Genomic DNA, 19,638 nt, shown 5'->3' on the forward strand with positions numbered 1-19,638 from the left:
GGGAATCGTGTCCTGCATAGTGTCCATTTCACTGGTTTATCGGCTCTTGTTACTGGTGAAGTCAAATAAAATAGCACTAATTCAACAACCGCTTTTTGTAGAATTGTCATTATTGCTCCGTGCATAGCAGGGTCATGGGGCGGGATCTATAGTGTAATAAACTGGGTTCGGTAGAAGTGACTGCCTCTTGCTTAGAGTACACTGGTACATTGGACGCCTGAAGTCAACAAAAATGACATTTTAACTATGGGTCTTGTCGGTACTACAAGATACTGATTCAGTAGTATTAAGTCTAGAGATGAGAGAATTTACAGTAGGAAAGAAGTGAATAGTATTCTGCAGCTCCGTGCTGTTCCACTCCTCCCCAGGTGCTGGGAAACTAGGTGAAGTTTCCCAGGACTGTATCAGGACTTTTTCCCAGCCCCTGCGGACGTCAAAGTGTGCAGTCTGCTGAGAATGTAGGTCGGAATGAAGCGATTACTTTGTTCCTAGTGAATAAATTTGCTCATGTCTAGGACTACCTAGAAGTTGCTACTATTGTCTAGATCAGTGCTTCTCAACTCCAGTCCTCATGGCGGGTTTCCTTAGTATTTCACAGGTGATATAATTGTACTCGGTGCATCAGGTATTAGCACAGGTGTTCTCTTATATCCTCAAAACATGACTTGTTGTTTGGCCAGGAGGACTGGAATTGAGAAGCACTGCCCTAGATTGATATAATTGTAAACACTGCAATATGAAGTGATGGCACATTGGGTTATATACTTACTGAATGTTGGGGGTCTGATTGCTAGGACCACCACTCTTCCACAGTACAGAAGCCATGCTGTTCCCTGCTGTAGTGGACTCCAACATACACTTGTTATGCTGTATGATCAGAGGCATCCATCTTACTTACACAAGTATTTGATACAAATCTCTCCTTTTCAGATAACTTTTCACATGTCAGACTAGATGCTGAGACTCTCACCGATTATTAGAATCACATGGGGGAATGCAGTTTCTCATGGATGGGGAACCTGTGTCCCTCCAGCTTTTGCAAAACAATTTTTTTGCTTTAGCTGTCTGGGCATGATGGGAACTGTAGTATTGCAACATCTTGAGAGCCGCAGGTCCCCCATCCCTGCTTTAGAGCCTGAGTTTTGAGACAGCGGACAAACACGTAGAGATCTTTTTAAGGAGAGGCACACGGATGACTCTTGACTTATCAAAAGTTTATATAATTTACATCTTAATGTGTTCTGTCTTTTACTGGCCTCTCTGCCTGTTAATCATCCCTCAGAGCGCTGCCACTAGATACAGGCAGGCAGCCGCCCAGGGGACTACTTCCCCACCGCTGCCTGTCACAGGGGATTAAAGTCCTTTATTTGGGTATACAGCTCCTGCTGCAGCCACGGCTGGTACATACCATGGCTGCTGCAGGAGCTGTATACAGTAGTTCAGGGAACTGGGCTGATTGGTTCCCTTTTAAGGTAGGGATGAGCAATCATATGTACTGTAGTGACAGAGCCGCGGAGATTTGAACAGTTTCTCAGCTCCTGGCCTATTAATACATCATGCAGAGCAGAAAAAAACACTCCAGCTACCAGAAAAGTATACAGGTTTGTTAAAAAAAAAAAAAAAATTATAGATTTTTCCTGATGTCTTCAGGCAGAAGCAACAGTAGTACATGACCTATGAGGTCTTGCTAAGACATCTCATGGGGAGTAAGGGGTCACATCTATCAGCTACAGTTATATAGATCCATATTGTGAACAGGATGCTGGAAAGCCCCAGGCCTAAGGCATATTAGGGGCTGCCTAACCTAGTGTATATGCGGAAGCTTTTATACTTCACACATACTGAAGGTATACCCTAGTGTATATCACGGGCAGTGTGTAAGGAAGATCAGCAGGTGGCAGCCTGCAGGTACAAAAGTGTTTCTCAAACTCGCCCCCAAGTGGTCATATGGTGTATAGCCTTTTCTTGGGCTGTGCCAATTTCTGGTTAGGGTATAAACCCACACACCGTATATGCAGCATATTTACTGCTGCGATACGCAGCAAACTCGCAGCAAAATCGCAGCAGATTAGATCTAAATAACTGAACACAGCATCAAATCTGTACCAACAAATCTGCTGCGTATTTGTTGCATATCTGCTGCATATACGGTGTGTGGGTTTATACCCTTAAAGTGTTTTTCCTATGTGAAACATTTATGGCTTATCCAGAGGATATGTTCTAGAAGTCTGATCCACACCTATATCTGGGTCCTCCCCCAGTCTGGTTACAGCCCAGTATGCAGTTTACAGAAGTATCTGACATTAATGGGAGATGTGTATAAAGGGTAGCTCTGCGGGCTTGCAGCAATTCACTTTCCTACAGACAATAATGGGAGTTGTGTATACTGTGGCAAGATGCCAGTTTCCAGCTTTTAAACAATCTCTGCCAGCCGACTGCATGCTGGAGGGCTCTCAATCTTTACATAGATGCAAGTCCAAGAAAGTGAGCAGAGTTCCAGCTGCCCTCCATTCATTCCAGGGACAAGTCATGATCAGCCACTTTGGTTTAAAGGGGTTGTTCATCAAAATATTTTAATTTAAATCAATTTGTGCCAGAAATTAAAAATTTACTTCAATTAAAAAAAAAAAAAAGACTAATCTCATCTTCCAGTATTTATCAGCTGCTGTATGTGCTGCAGGAAGTGGTATTCTTTCCAGTCTGGAGAGCAGGAGAAGTTTTCTATGGGAATTTGCTCATGATCTGGACAGTTCTTGACATGGGCAGAGGTGGCAGCAGAGAGCATTGTGTCAGACTGGTTGTTCTGTATTGTGTTTCTGTACTTCGTTTTCAGAATGCAGTACTGGTTCCAGAATGCAATGCTTTCCCTCAGCTGTTCATCACAGTCCCTCACCTTGCCCAAATCTGTTGCAGAACATCTAGGCTGTGTTCACACATTGTAGTTTCATTGTGTTACTGAATTATTTGCAGTACTTTATCATTTCATTGTAGTCCCACCCACTCAGCAAAGTTACTACCTGTAACACCACACAGCACGCTGTATTCTCTACCTGTAACACCACATAGCACACTGTATTCTCTACCTGTAACACCACCCAGCACACCGTATTCTCTACCTGTAATACCACACAGTGCGCTGTATTCTCTACCTGTAACACCACACAGCACACTGTATTCTCTACCTGTAACACCACACAGCACGCTGTATTCTCTACCTGTAACACCACACAGCACGCTGTATTCTCTACCTGTAACACCAAACAGCACGCTGTATTCTCTACCTGTAACACCACACAGCACGCTGTATTCTCTACCTGTAACACCACACAGCACGCTGTATTCTCTACCTGTAACACCACACAGCACGCTGTATTCTCTACCTGTAACACCACACAGCACACTGTATTCTCTACCTATTTCACCACACAGCACGCTGTATTCTCTACCTGTAACACCACACAGCACGCTGTATTTTCTGCCTGTAACACCACACAGCACGCTGATATTGGAATAAAGAAAGAACTTTTTAAAAACATTTTTTCTTTTCATCTCCATGCACATATTATGATCAAGCATCTGTTATCTCTGAAGTTGAGACCCACAATAAGGATTTTATCCGATATTATCTTACATGGGATATACTGTTTATGCCTTGAATTTTGTCCAGGTGGGATTGGCAGTACCATCTCTGATCCTCTCTGCCATTTAGCATCATTTAATTGTGTTACTGCATCATTTTTGTGAATATGCTGCTGTACTGCAATGCAACTCCAACATGTGTGAACACAGCCCTAATTTCACTGCAGAGTTTTGCACAGTGAAGTTGCAGAACCTGCTTCTGGCCGGTCAGAGATGCTGAATCACTCAGGGGATTGGAGGATCCAGCCACGCCTCCTGTGACATCACACCCTGCCCCCCCCCCCCTCTGCATCATCAGCCTGTGCTCAGCAAACATACACAATGTGAGACAGAGGCATGGAAGATTTGTTTCCTAAGGTGGGAGAGCAGAAGGAGCAGGAGACAATGTGAATTGGCACAGAGGCCATTTTTCTTCACTTCCTGGATTTCTATCAGCTACCAGTGTGGCAGAACCGCACAGATACGGTAATACATTATAGAGACATCTATACAACTTTTAATGTACTTTTAATAGAAAACTAATTTTCCTTATGTGGAGTTCCCCTTTAATGGCAACCATGCCTCCTAAGGGTGATGGACATCTCAATGCAATGTCGCGTTTACACATACCCTCAACCATATCTAGTTTATATACAACTTTATTCTTATAACATACAAAACCTCTGAGGATCAGAACACTATGGGGAGCAGTCTATTTCCGGTAACAGTAAGCGCTGTGGTTCATTCCCTCAGACGCAGAGCTCACAGATACTTATAGACGACTTTCTCCTCCACCGTCTGCAGTTCCAGCTTCACAGGACACTTGTACAGGTAGGACAGCAATTCTTCAGTGTAGCCAGTGAGGAAGTAGAACTTCTGAGGGGACAGCTTGCGGATCAGTATGGCGCATATCACAATCAGGTTGGCACGTCTCTTTATCACAACTTCATTGGCCAGGCAGCCGTGGAACGTACCATACATAAATCTGCGGATATAGACATCTTCTATGGTGCGTTCTGCGGCACCTTCTTCACCATCTAAGTTACCTGAAGAAGAGGCAGGACATATACCGTGAGTATAAAGCACCTGACAGTAATATATTAGTATGGCCTTCTATACAAAGAAGCTTCAATTACTAATAACTATATTTACTGTGACTCTAGCAGTCACCACCGCTAATACCGACATGCACTGAAACACAGGACCATTATACATACAGAATAGCCTCTTATAAGTCGTCTTTATAAAATTTCCTGTACGGTCAGTGATTACTGATTACTTTATATATAACGTCAATGGACTATTTCACAAGGAACCATTGTGTCACCCAAAACGGGTTCAGGTTACTTTCTGTCTATAGACCCTTTTATACAGGCCGGTTATCAGCAACCATTTCTAGGAACGATCAATTAGGTGCTAATCGGCCAGTGCCAGACTATCACACAAGAACAGGCCCACACTCGTTGGCTGAAAGATCATTTTACACAGGGAGATGCCCGGCTGGTAAGTATAATAAATAATAATAAGTATTTGATCACCTACAGTAATTCTGAAGAAGCTTCTTCAACTTTGCACTCATTACCTGTATTAATTGCCCCTGTTTGAACTTATTACCTGTATAAAAAAATACCTGTCCACACCCTCAATCAATCACACTCCAACCTCTCCACCATGGCCAAGACCAAAGAGAAAGTTGTAGACCTGCACAAGGCTGGGATGGGCTACAGGACAATAGGCAAGCAGGTTGGTGATAAGGCAACAACTGTTGGCGCAATTATTAGAAAATGGAAGAAACACAAGATGAATGTCAATCTTCCTTTATCTGGGGCTCCATGCAAGATCTTTGTCTCGTGAGGTGAGGAGGATTCTGAAAAAGGTCAGGAATCAGCCCAGAACTACATGGGAGGACCTGGTCAATGACCTGTAGAGAACTGGGACCACAGTGTCCAAGTCATTAGTAACACACTTTGCTGTTATAGATTAATCCTGCAGGGCACGCAAGGTCCCCCTGCTCACAGCAGCACATGTTCAGGTCCATTTGAAGTTCACCAATGACCATCTGGATGAAGCAGAGGAGGCCTGGGAGAAGGTCATGTGGTCAGATGAGTGCAAAATAAAACTTTTTGATATCAACTCCACTCGCCGTGTTTGGAGGAAGAAGAAGGATGAGTACAACCCCCAAGAACACAGTCCCAACCATGAAGCATGGGGGTTGAAACATCATACATCTTGGTGCTTCTCTGCTAAGGGCACAGGTCAACTGTAGTGTAGAAAGGGAGGATGGATGGGGCCAGGAAGTGCAAGATATTGGCCAACAACTTCCTTCCCTCAATAAGAACACTGTAGATGGGTCATGGCTGGGTCATCCAGCGTGATCCGAAACATAGCCAGGTCAGTAAGGAGCGGCTCCGTTAGAAGCAAGTCGGGGTCCTGCAGTGGCCTAGTCTCCACACCTGAACCCAATAGAAAATCTTTGGAGGAGCTGAAACTCATCGTTACCCAGTGACAGCCCCGAAACCTGAAAGATCTGGAGAAGATGTGTATGGAGGAGCGGGACACAATCCCTGCTGCAGTGTCTGCTAACCTGGTCAAGAACTCCAGGAAACGTCCGACCTCTGTAACTATAAACACAGGTTTCTGGACCAAATATTAATCCTTATTTCATGTCATAAAATGCAGAATAATCTATATCATAAAAATCAAAGTCTGTCTGTCCGTCCTTCTGTCCGTCCTTCCGTCCTTCTGTCCGTCCTTCCGTCCTTCCGTCCGTCCGTCCGTCCGTCCTTCCGTCCGTCCGTCCTTCCGTCCGTCCGTCCGTCCTTCCGTCCGTCCGTCCTTCCGTCCGTCCGTCCGTCCGTCCTTCTGTCCGTCCTCTATAGACTTCCAAACGCCTGAACCGTTTGACCCCAAATTTGGCACACAGATACATTGGGTGCCCGGGAAGGTTATTGCGAAGTTCCCGTCCCCGCCAGATGTACAGGAGGGGAGGGGGAGGGGAAAGAGAGGCGCCTCATAGAGATGAATGGGAAAATCTCCTCACTGCAAACACAGGTGATATAATTAGCTGCAGCAGATACGGCAGTTGGAGCCTTAGCAACCAATAGGATTACTGCTTTCATTTTCACAGGGAGCAATGGTTGCTAGGGAAGCTGCCTCACAACATCCACAGAAATAACTGGTAGACCCCTACTCCATCTATACAGTACATGTATATACAGGACCCCCTACTCCATCTATACAGTACATGTATACAGGACCCCCTACTCCATCTATACAGTACATGTATATACAGGACCCCCTACTCCATCTATACAGTACATGTATATACAGGGCCCCCTACTCCATCTATACAGTACATGTATATACAGGACCCCCTACTCCATCTATACAGTACATGTATATACAGGACCCCCTACTCCATCTATACAGTACATGTATATACAGGGCCCCCTACTCCATCTATACAGTACATGTATATACAGGACCCCCTACTCCATCTATACAGTACATGTATATACAGGACCCCCTACGCCATCTATACAGTACATGTATATACAGGGCCCCCTACTCCATCTATACAGTACATGTATATACAGGACCCCTACTCCATCTATACAGTACATGTATATACAGGACCCCCTACTCCATCTATACAGTACATGTATATACAGGACCCCCTACTCCATCTATACAGTACATGTATATACAGGACCCCCTACTCCATCTATACAGTACATATATATACAGGACCCCCTACTCCATCTATACAGTACATGTATATACAGGGCCCCCTACTCCATCTATACAGTACATGTATATACAGGGCCCCCTACTCCATCTATACAGTACATGTATATACAGGACCCCCTACTCCATCTATACAGTACATGTATATACAGGACCCCCTACTCCATCTATACAGTACATGTATATACAGGGCCCCCTACTCCATCTATACAGTACATGTATATACAGGGCCCCCTACTCCATCTATACAGTACATATATATACAGGGCACAACAGATATACCAAACTGTGACTGGGTAACACTGCTACACCAGACCTGACCAATACCGCCATACTGTGCTGGATAACACTGTCATACCAGACCTGACCAATACCGCCATACTGTGACTGGATAACACTGCCAGACCTGACCAATACCGCCATACTGTGACTGGATAACACCGCCACACCAGACCTGACCAATACCGCCATACTGTGACTGGATAACACTGTCATACCAGACCTGACCAATACCGCCATACTGTGACTGGATAACACTGTCATATAAGACCTGACTAATACCGCCATACTGTGCTGGATAACACTGTCATACCAGACCTGACCAATACCGCCATACTGTGACTGGATAACACTGCCATACCAGACCTGACCAATACCGACACTCTGTGACTGAACAACACTGCCATACGGGTAAATACAACCCTGCAGGTATACAGGACACTACAGGTATACAGGACCCCAAAACTATACACTACAAGTGCACGGGACCTCCACAAAACTATATACTACAGGTATACAGGACCCCAAACTTTACACTACAGGTATACAGGACCCCAAAACTATATACTAAAGGTATACAGGACCTCCACCAACTATATACTTCAGGTATACAGGACCTCCACCAACTATATACTTCAGGTATACAGGACCTCCACCAACTATATACTTCAGGTATACAGGACCTCCACCAACTATACACTACAGGTATACAGGACCCCCCACTCCATCCATACAGTACATGTATATACAGGGCCCCCTACTCCATCTATACAGTACATGTATATACAGGACCTCCTACTCCATCTATACAGTACATGTATATACAGGACCCCTTACTCCAACTATACAGGACATGTATATACAGGACCCCCTACTCCATCTATACAATACATGTATATACAGGTCCCCCTACTCCATCTATACAATACATGTATATACAGGACCCCCTACTCCATCTATACAGGACATGTATATACAGGGCCCCCTACTCCATCTATACAGTACATGTATATACAGGGCCCCCTACTCCATCTATACAGAACATGTATATACAGGACCCCCTACTCCATCTATACAGTACATGTATATACAGGACCCCCTACTCCATCCATACAGTACATGTATATACAGGACCCCCTACTCCATCTATACAGTACATATATATACAGGGCACAACAGATATACCAAACTGTGACTGGGTAACACTGCTACACCAGACCTGACCAATACCGCCATACTGTGCTGGATAACACTGTCATACCAGACCTGACCAATACCGCCATACTGTGACTGGATAACACTGCCAGACCTGACCAATACCGCCATACTGTGACTGGATAACACTGCCACACCAGACCTGACCAATACCGCCATACTGTGACTGGATAACACTGCCACACCAGACCTGACCAATACCGTCATACTGTGACTGGATAACACTGTCATACCAGACCTGACCAATACCGCCATACTGTGACTGGATAACACTGTCATATAAGACCTGCAAAACAGGAGTCCGTGGAGCCTCGGTTGCGAGTCTCAAAACACGGGATAGCCAGATATCTCTAGCCTGTTGCCACGGGGTGCCTCCATGATAGGGAGAGCACCACACCACCCTGATAAATAGCCCCTTAAGTCCCACTCGGTTGCGAGTATTGGAACATAAATAGGGAAACACCAGGGTGGCCCCTTTTTGTCAATGTCTAACTCAAGGTGCGAGCATTGCGATCATGACAAGGGCTTGCCAAGGCAGGCTTCCATCCACAGACAGCCGTTTCGGGGTTTTTGCCCCTCGTCAGTGTGGAGTAGGATTCTGGCTAGTTGGGGCAATAGCAAATCGACCAACAAAACACAGTTATCACTGAACTCAAGGAGAACAGTGAAAAAAATTCCAATGAAGTACTCAATCAAGAGTCTCCACTGATGCCCCCAAAAATTTAAATATGCAAAACAGGAGTCCGTGGAGCCTCGGTTGCGAGTCTCATAAGACCTGACCAATAACGCCATACTGTGCTGGATAACACTGTCATACCAGACCTGACCAATACCGGCAAACTGTGACTGGGTAACACCGCCACACCAGTCCTGACCAATACCACCATACTGTGACTGGATAACACCATCATATCAGACCTGACCGATACTGCCATACTGTGACTGGATAACACTGCTATACCAGACCTGACCAATACCACCATACCGTGACTGGATAACACCGCCACACCAGACCTGACCAATACCGCCATACTGTGACTGGATAACACCCCCATACCAGACATGACCAATACCGACACTCTGTGACTGAATAACACTGCCATACGGGTAAATACAACCCTGCAGGTATACAGGACACTACAGGTATAAAGGACCTCAAAACTATACACTACAAGTGCACGGGACCTCCACAAAACTATATACTACAGGTATACAGGACCCCAAACTTTACACTACAGGTATACAGGACCCCAAAACTATATACTACAGGTATACAGGACCTCCACCAACTATATACTTCAGGTATACAGGACCTCTACCAACTATACACTACAGGTATACAGGACCCCAAAACTATACACTACAGGTATACAGGACCTACACCAACTCTATAATACAGGTATACAGCACCTTCACCAACTCTATACTACAAGTATACAGGACCCCAAATATACTATAGGTAAACAGGAACTCCACCAGCTATATACTACAGGTATATCGGACCCCAAACTATACACTACAGGTATACAGGACCTCCACCAACTCTATACTATAGTTATACAGGACCCTCAAACTATTTACTACAGGTATACAGGACCCCCAAACTATATACTATAGGTATACAAGACCTCCACCAATTATACACTACAGGTATCCAGGACCCTCAAACTATAAACTACAGGTATACAAGACCTCCACCAACTATACATTACAGGTATACAGCACCAACTATATACTACAGGTATACAGGACCCCCGAATTATACAGTATAGGTATACAGGACCTTCACCAACTGTACACTGCAGGTATACAGGACCTCCCTTAACTATACACTATAGGTATACAGCCCCCCCAACTATGCACTACAGATATGCGAGACCCCTAAAAACTATACATTGTGGGTATACAGAACCTCTCCAACTATGCACTACAGGTATACACTAATTCCACTGATTAACTCAGATAAAACAATACCTTTAGCTTGGCCTCCTGGGCACCTTAGAACAAATCTAATTAACACACTGACACTTTATCCCCGGGCAGCGCCGGGTACATTTTCTAGTCTATATCATAAAAATCAAAGTCTGTCTGTCTGTCCTTCTGTCTGTCTGTCTGTCCTCTATAGACTTCCAAACGCCTGAACCGTTTGACCCCAAATTTGTCCCACAGATACATTGGGTGCCTGGGAAGGTTATTGCGAAGGTCCCGTCCCCGCCAGATGTACAGGAGGGGAGGGGGAGGGGGAAGAGCGCCCCATAGAGATGAATGGGAAAATCTCCTCACTGCAAACACAGGTTATATAATTAGCTGCAGCAGACACGGCAGTTGGAGCCTTAGCAACCAATAGGATTACTGCTTTCATTTTCACAGGGAGCAATGGTTGCTAGGGAAGCTGCCTCACAACATCCACAGTAATAACTGGTAGACCCCCTACTCCATCCATACAGTACATGTATATACAGGACCCCCTACTCCATCCATACAGTACATGTATATACAGGACCCCCTACTCCATCTATACAGTACATGTATATACAGGGCCCCCTACTCCATCCATACAGTACATGTATATACAGGACCCCCTACTCCATCCATACAGTACATGTATATACAGGACCCCCTACTCCATCTATACAGTACATGTATATACAGGGCCCCCTACTTAATCTATACAGTACATGTATACAGTACCCCCTACTCCATCTATACAGTACATGTATATACAGGACCCCCTACTCCATCTATACAGTACATGTATATACAGGACCCCCTACTCCATCTATACAGTACATGTATATACAGGACCCCCTACTCCATCTATACAGTACATGTATATACAGGACCCCCTACTCCATCTATACAGTACATGTATATACAGGACCCCCTACTCCATCTATACAGTACATGTATATACAGGACCCCCTACTCCAACTATACATTACATGTATATACAGGGCACTACAGGTATACCAAACTGTGACTGGGTAACACTGCCACACCAGACCCGTCCAATACCGCCATACTGTGCTGGATAACACTGTCATACCAGACCTGACCAATACGGCCATACTGTGACTGGATAACACCGCCACACCAGACCTGACCAATACTGCTATACTGTGACTGGATAACACCATCATATCAGACCTGACCAATACTGCCATACTGTGACTGGATAACACTGCTATACCAGACCTGACCAATACCACCATACCGTGACTGGATAACACCGCCACACCAGACCTGACCAATACCGCCATACTGTGACTGGATAACACCGCCATACCAGACATGACCAATACCGACACACTGTGACTGAATAACACTGCCATACGGGTAAATACAACCCTGCAGGTATACAGGACACTACAGGTATACAGGACCCCAAAACTATACACTACAGGTGCACGGGACCTCCACAAAACTATATACTACAGGTATACAGGACCCCAAACTTTACACTACAGGTATAAAGGACCCCAAAATTATACACTACAGGTATACAGGACCTCCACCAACTATATACTTCAGGTATACAGGACCTCCACCAACTATACACTACAGGTATACAGGACCCCAAACTATACACTACAGGTATACAGGACCCCAAAACTATACACTTCAGGTATACAGGACCCCAAAACTATACACTATAGGTATACAGGAACTCCACCAACTATATACTACAGGTATATAGGACCTCAAACTATACACTACAGGTATACAGGACCTCAAAACTATACACTACAGGTATACAGGACCTACACCAACTCTATAATACAGGTATACAGCACCTTTACCAACTCTATACTACAAGTATACAGGACCCCAAATATACTACAGGTATACAGGAACTCCACCAGCTATAGACTACAGGTATATAGGACTATACAAACTATACACTACAGGTATACAGGACCTCCACCAACTCTATACTATAGTTATGCAGGACCCTCAAACTATTCACTACAGGTATACAGGACCCCCGAACTATATACTACAGGTATACAAGACCTCCACCAATTATACACTACAGGTATCCAGAACCCTCAAACTATAAACTACAGGTATACAAGACCTCCACCAACTATACATTACAGGTATACAGCACCAACTATATACTACAGGTATATAGGACCCAACTATACAGCACCAACTATACTACAGGTATATAGGACCCCAAACTATACACTACAGGTATACAGGACCTCAAAACTATACACTACAGGTATACAGGACCTACACCAACTCTATAATACAGGTATACAGCACCTTCACCAACTCTATACTATAAGTATACAGGACCCCAAATATACTACAGGTATACAGGAACTCCACCAGCTATATACTTCAGGTATATAGGACCCAAACTATACACTACAGGTATACAGGACCTCCACCAACTCTATACTATAGTTATACAGGACCCTGAAACTATTCACTACAGGTATACAGGACCCCCGAACTATACACTACAGGTATACAGGAACTCCACCAACTATATACTACAGGTATATAGGACCTCAAACTATACACTACAGGTATACAGGACCTCAAAACTATACACTACAGGTATACAGGACCTACACCAACTCTATACTACAGGTATACAAGACCTCCACCAATTATACACTACAGGTATCCAGGGCCCTTAAACTATAAACTACAGGTATACAAGACCTCCATCAACTACACATTACAGGTATACAGCACCAACTATATACTACAGGTATACAGGACCCCCGAACTATACAGTACAGGTATACAGGACCTTCACCAACTGTACACTGCAGGTATACAGGACCTCCCTCAACTATACACTACAGGTATACAGCCCCCCCAACTACACACTACAGGTATACAGGACCCCCCCAACTATACACTATAGGTATACAGCCCCCCCAACTATGCACTACAGATATGCGAGACCCCTAAAAACTATACATTGTGGGTATACAGAACCCCTCCAACTATGCACTACAGGTATACACTAACTCCACTGCTTAACTCAGATGAAACAATACCTTTAGCTTGGCCTCCTGGGCACCTTAGAACAAATCTAATTAACACACTGACACTTTATATCCGGGCAGCGCCGGGTACATTTTCTAGTTATATATAAAGCATACAATGGGATTATCTTTTTTTTTAATAGCTTCAGTCTCTTACAGATGTAGTGTATTTACAATAAATTTAACAGCTCTCTATCATTTGTAGGTGGGAAAACTTGCAAAACAGGCGGTGTAGCAAAAACTTTTTTTTCCGCACTGTATGGCTGCACAAATAATACAGCAATCGTTCGTGTGGCCCAGCCTGGTGATTGATCATGCTGGTAAAGGCACTGCAAGCAAGCATCAATCTCACTGATTCATCTGCAGCTGTATTCATACAAATATCAGTATATGTATAAGGACTAGAGATGAGCGAACCTCGAGCATGCTTGAGTCGATCCGAACCTGATCGTTCGGCATTTGATTAGCGGTGGCTGCTGAAGTTGGATAAAGCCCTAAGGCTATGTGGAAATCATGGATATAGTCATTGGCTGTATCCATGTTTTCCAGACAACCTTAGAGCTTTATCCAAGTTCAGCAGCCCCAGCTAATCAAATACCTAACGTTCGGGTTCGGATTGACTCGAACCCGATTCGCTCATCTCTAATAAGGACCCTAAACAAGATGCTGTAATGGCTCCCTCTCTTTCCCAGCACAGGACCACATGTAGATCCTCTTCTGTAGGGGTCCATATACATAAGTAATGTGCGGTAATCTGCGGCCTTGTGCCTTTGTACAGCTACTGAACTTCCTTGTGGTCCTAAGGTAACTTACAGTATGGGCAGCCCTTATATATCAAACAACACATTGTATAGAGGTAAAATTTAAAAGGAGACTTATTAAAGGGGTTTCCAGTATCTAAACAGTACATCCCCCCCAATATGTTCCATAAGCTGCACCCCCCTACTGCAGCTCAGTCTCATTCAAGTAAATGGGGCTGCAGCATCTTCAGCCCGGATATATACAGTATATGACATTGTTTGAAGCATCTCACTTGTGTGCTGAGAGAGCCAGCCTTTCCTATGGGCGATGTAGTGGGGGGGATGTGCCTCTTCATAGGTCACTGGCTTGTCTCCTTTACCAACACGTACACGGGCCGCACGGTTCTGAGAAGAAGAAAAAAAGGCTTTAAGAGGGTGGCCCATGGATGGGTATCATACATGTCATGCAATTTACACTCATTTTTATTTCTTTGTAGACATTGCTGTTACACACTTGTTATAGCGCCCCCTACTCTGCACAACATTTAGAGATATGCGCTACATCACATAAACAATAGACTGGGGCAGACCCTATTCACTTCTATGTGAGTTTTCTAGGCATGCTCAGTGATCTGTGCAGAGATCATGATGATAAGGAGGAGACCTTAATATTAAAGGGGAATTATCAGCAGGTTAGACAAATCTAAATTGCTGATAGCTCTCTAGTGGGCACGGGGCGCTGAGGATGAAGGTATGTCTGTTACCTTTATCTGCAGCCCCGTTCTTGTGCTGTTAGTTGTGCCCTGTAAGCACTGGGGGCCTGGCTACCGCCTCTCTGAGCAGCGATCTGGCCTGCCCCTAATGATTATGAATAGAAGGGACCACTGGGGGTGGATCCATACAGGGGGGGGGCAACACTCGACCTGCCCACTCCTGGAAAGGCGTTGAGGATGGGTAAGAGACACACCTTCATGCTCAGCGCCCTGTGCTCACTAGGGACCTATCAGCAGGTTAGGTTTGTATAACCTGCTGATAGTTCCCCTTAAAGGGAACCTGTCACCCCCCGTGCCGGGGTGACAGGCTCCCGACCCCCCGTTAGAGACCCCTATACTTACCTCATCCCGCCGGGTCCCGCTTCTGGATTCGGTCGGGTCCCGGAGATCTCAGCCGCTGCAGCCCGGCGCGCGCGCTGACAGATGAGTCCAACGCTCATAGAGAATGACTGAGCGCTGGACTCTCCTGTCATTCTCTATGGGAGTTGGACTCATCTCTCAGCGCGCGCGCCGGGCTGCAGCGGCTGAGATCTCCGGGACCCGACCGAATCCAGAAGCGGGACCCGGCGGGATGAGGTAAGTATAGGGGTCTCTAACGGGGGGTCGGGAGCCTGTCACCCCGGTACGGGGGGTGACAGGTTCCCTTTAAGGCATAAGTTGCCATAAGATTTCAGAACTCCTGTGCTTACCTTTAAACAGACGGAACTGGTCTGAATACAGCGGATCTGACAATGTCGGGGGGCAGCGCCTTCTAGTCCTCTGAGCAAAACCTAAAGAAAAAAAAGGGAATGGGAGATGTTTAACTTTGGATCTTGAGGGAGCGTCTGTGAAGACCTGATGATGTCACTACTGGTGGCAGCTCAATTCTACACATATGTCCTGTTTAGTGTTAGGGTGCCTGCACACATACCGGATCCACAGCAGATTTCACGCTGCGAACCCGCAGCGAAATCCACTGCGGGTCCAGTGCCATTCATCCCTATGAGAGCACATACTTGCAGCAGGATTGAAATCCCACTGTAAGTATGTGAGGTAACCCCCCGCCGCCAAGAGCATACATTACCTGCTTAGTGTCGCGGCTGCATGTGTGGCTCCTGGCTCCCATTGGTCCCCATCAGCCAATCAGTGCACGACAGCACTGATTGGCTGAGCGGAACCGGAGCCGGGAGCCACACATGCAGCCGCGGCACTAAACAGGTATTTTATGCTCTTGGCGGCGGGGGGTTACCTCACATACTTACAGTGGAATGTCAATCCCGCTGCGAGTGTGTGCTCTCATAATGACACTCTCAGAGTGTCATTATGACAGAGGCCGGCGGCATTCCATGGCGGACAATTCCGCCATTTTTGCTCTGTGTGCACTGGCCCTTAAAGTGACTGTACCACCAGGCCCAGGCTGAAGCACTGGAGGCGGGCCAACCCACCCCCCAGTGGGAAGAAACCCTAGCCCCTCCATGTTGTGACTCCATTAGAATCAATGGAACCCTATCATAGAGGGGCGGGGGTTTCCCTCCCACTACGGGTGGGTCGGCCCGCCTCCAGTGCTTCAGCCTGGGCCTGGTGGTACAGTCACTTTAAGCAGACTTACCAAACTGTTTGGGTTCAGCAAAGTGATCTGAACTCTTACACTTGGCTAGGGCGCATCCAACTTCACCAGCCACTGGGAGCCAAATGCTGTGCGTTCAGGTTCGGAAAATGTTGTTGAACCCAAACAGTTGAGCAAGTCCTGTTCATTCCAGGTCAGTCGGGCACAGTTAAAGGGGTACTCTGACAACAAGTTATATTTAAATCAACAGTGTCAGAAAGTTATACAGATTTGTAATTTAATTCTATTAAAAAATCCCAAGTCATCCAGTACTTATCAGCTGCTGTATGTCGTGCAGGAAGTGGTGTATTCATTCCAGCCTGACTCTCTGCTGCCACCTCTGTCCATGTCAGGAACTGTGCAGAGTAGTAGCAAATCCCCATAGAAAACCTCTCTTGCTCTGAAGTAATTTACAAGTCTTTAAAACTTAATTGTCTTACATATATATTTAAAACTTTAAAACTTAGTTGTCTTATATATATATTTTTCTCCCAGGGTACCCCTTTAAAAGACTCATCTTGCTTGTAACAGCCCTGTCAGCCAATCACTGACTGGGATGGGACAGTGCAGCAGTCATTGATTGGCTGAGCGGGCTGTCACCACCAGGATGAGCCCGCCTTGAATGTGGGAGTAGGAGATGACGTAGGACGACACCGATAGTGCCCAGAAAGGTAAGAATAACCTGGTTGTTATGTTCCGTGTCACTGCAGCAACATATTAAAAATTATATTGGAGCGGAATATCCCTTTAAGGTATTACACACCTGTTTCGATGGAATCTGTGCTTACCTTATCATGAAATCTAAAGAAAATCTATTCATTTCTGGTCTATAAAACTCATTAGATCTTTATTTTACAGCTTACCCTATTGGTTATAATGGTGATCTTTTAATTATGTCTCACCATAGTCCACAGCACATACAGCAACAACTGTGCATGAGGAAGAAAAGAATACATGTGACGCCTGTCATGGCAGCATCCTCACCCCACACTATAAACCGCAGAAGCCGAAGATGTGACCCTCTACACAGCTCCAGGTTTTGTACACATCCACACTGTGCGTTATAACTCTACTAACGTGACAAAACCGACTCCCTGATCGTTTCCTCATAGCCAAATAAACCATTTCTCTGCAGTGACCCCGATGTCCCTGTTACCTGCAGCAGGCTCACCGCACTACACATGGGCGCCGCCATCTTAGGAATGTACCAGAGCGTCATCCGTAGGGAGGAAACCCGCGACCTGCGCATACAGCGTCAACAGCGACATCTGGCGGACGAATCTGAGAAGGCAACTGATACAAGAATCCTGGGGCAGAATGATTGTAGAGACCAGTGCCACTGCCGGATACATTCTCATTGCTGTGTAAATGTGGCCGCCTCGTATTGTCAGGTACTCTGGTGTTTTACACATTTTAAGGCTGTGATACAATGCGTTGTAACCCCAGAAAAGAAATTGCACCACATCTTTGCCTGTTGTCTGACTGCCTCAGGGCCCAACCCTAAGGCTGTGTTCATACCTGTGTCAGAGACCCTGTTGCGAGTTCTGTCCAATGCGTACGGTATGTATATGTGTGTATATATATATATATATATATATATATATATATATATATATATATATATCAGAGCCTTGATGGAAATGTGAACATAGCCTTACATGTAAAGTACACCACCAGCATTGTCATAAAATGATGGAAAGCCATTAGAGTTGCATATATTTTTTCCCGTTAAAGGGAAACTATCAGCAGGTTAGAAGCATCTGTCCTCATGGGGCATGGGGCGCCAAGGATTAAGGTATGTGTCTTACCTTCATCCTTGTCACAGTTTTCGTAATCTTAGCAGTTTATTTCCTATGCTGACATCACAAAAATGGCGCAGAAGATGAAGGTAAGAAACTTCCCTTCATCCCCAGTGTACATTAGGGACACCTGCTGATAGGGAATCTGTGAGCTGTTATTCATATTCCAAACTGCTGTTAGGTCAAGGAGACAGACGATACCTTTCATATATCCATCTCTACTTCCAGGCTGGGTTCACACTATGTATATTTGAGGCTGTATTTGTGAGGCTGTATAGCAACCAAAACCAGGAGTGGATTGAAAACACAGAAAGGCTATGTTCACATAATGTTGTAATTGAGTGGATGGCCGTCATTTAATGGCAAATTTTTGCTGTTATTTTAAAACAACGGCTGTTATATTGAAATAATGGCAGTTATTTACCGTTATATGACGGCCATCCACTCAATTTCAACATTGTGTGAACAGAGCCTTTCTGTGTTTTCAATCCACTCCTGGTTTTGGTTGCTATGAGGACCTGACTTGAGGACCAAATACAGCCTGAAGTATACAGTGTGTGAACCCAGCCTGGCCAGGATGTAAGTGATGTGCAACACTTTGTGACCAGGTGATAACATTGATAAATTCCCTCTTTGACCTATAAATCTTTTAGATGGGTTTGTATATACAGTAAGGCTGGGTTCACACTACGTATATTTCAGTCAGTATTGTGGTCCTCATATTGCAACAAAAACCAGGAGTGGATTAAAAACACAGAAAGGATCTGTTCACACAATGTTGAAATTGAGTGGATGGCCGCCATATAATGGCAAATATTTGCTGTTATTTTAAAACAACGGCTGTTATATTGAAATAATGGCCGTTATTTA

General features: G+C 45.1%; 1 protein-coding gene across 1 annotated transcript; it reads right to left on the reverse strand.

The window, feature by feature from the left end:
* Nucleotides 1-4,261: 4,261 nt before the first annotated feature.
* On the reverse strand, nt 4,262-18,220 carry MRPS24 (mitochondrial ribosomal protein S24). The gene is made up of 4 exons (XM_069944047.1): nt 18,126-18,220; nt 16,074-16,154; nt 14,905-15,016; nt 4,262-4,664 (listed from the first exon to the last, which is right to left on the reverse strand). Exons 1-4 carry the CDS (start codon nt 18,216-18,218, stop codon nt 4,381-4,383), a joined length of 570 nt encoding a protein of 189 aa, XP_069800148.1. The 5' UTR covers nt 18,219-18,220; the 3' UTR covers nt 4,262-4,380.
* Nucleotides 18,221-19,638: the final 1,418 nt, after the last annotated feature.

The sequence above is a fragment of the Dendropsophus ebraccatus genome, chromosome 1 (genome assembly GCF_027789765.1).
Source record: "Dendropsophus ebraccatus isolate aDenEbr1 chromosome 1, aDenEbr1.pat, whole genome shotgun sequence".
Classification (NCBI taxonomy): Eukaryota; Metazoa; Chordata; class Amphibia; order Anura; family Hylidae; genus Dendropsophus; species Dendropsophus ebraccatus.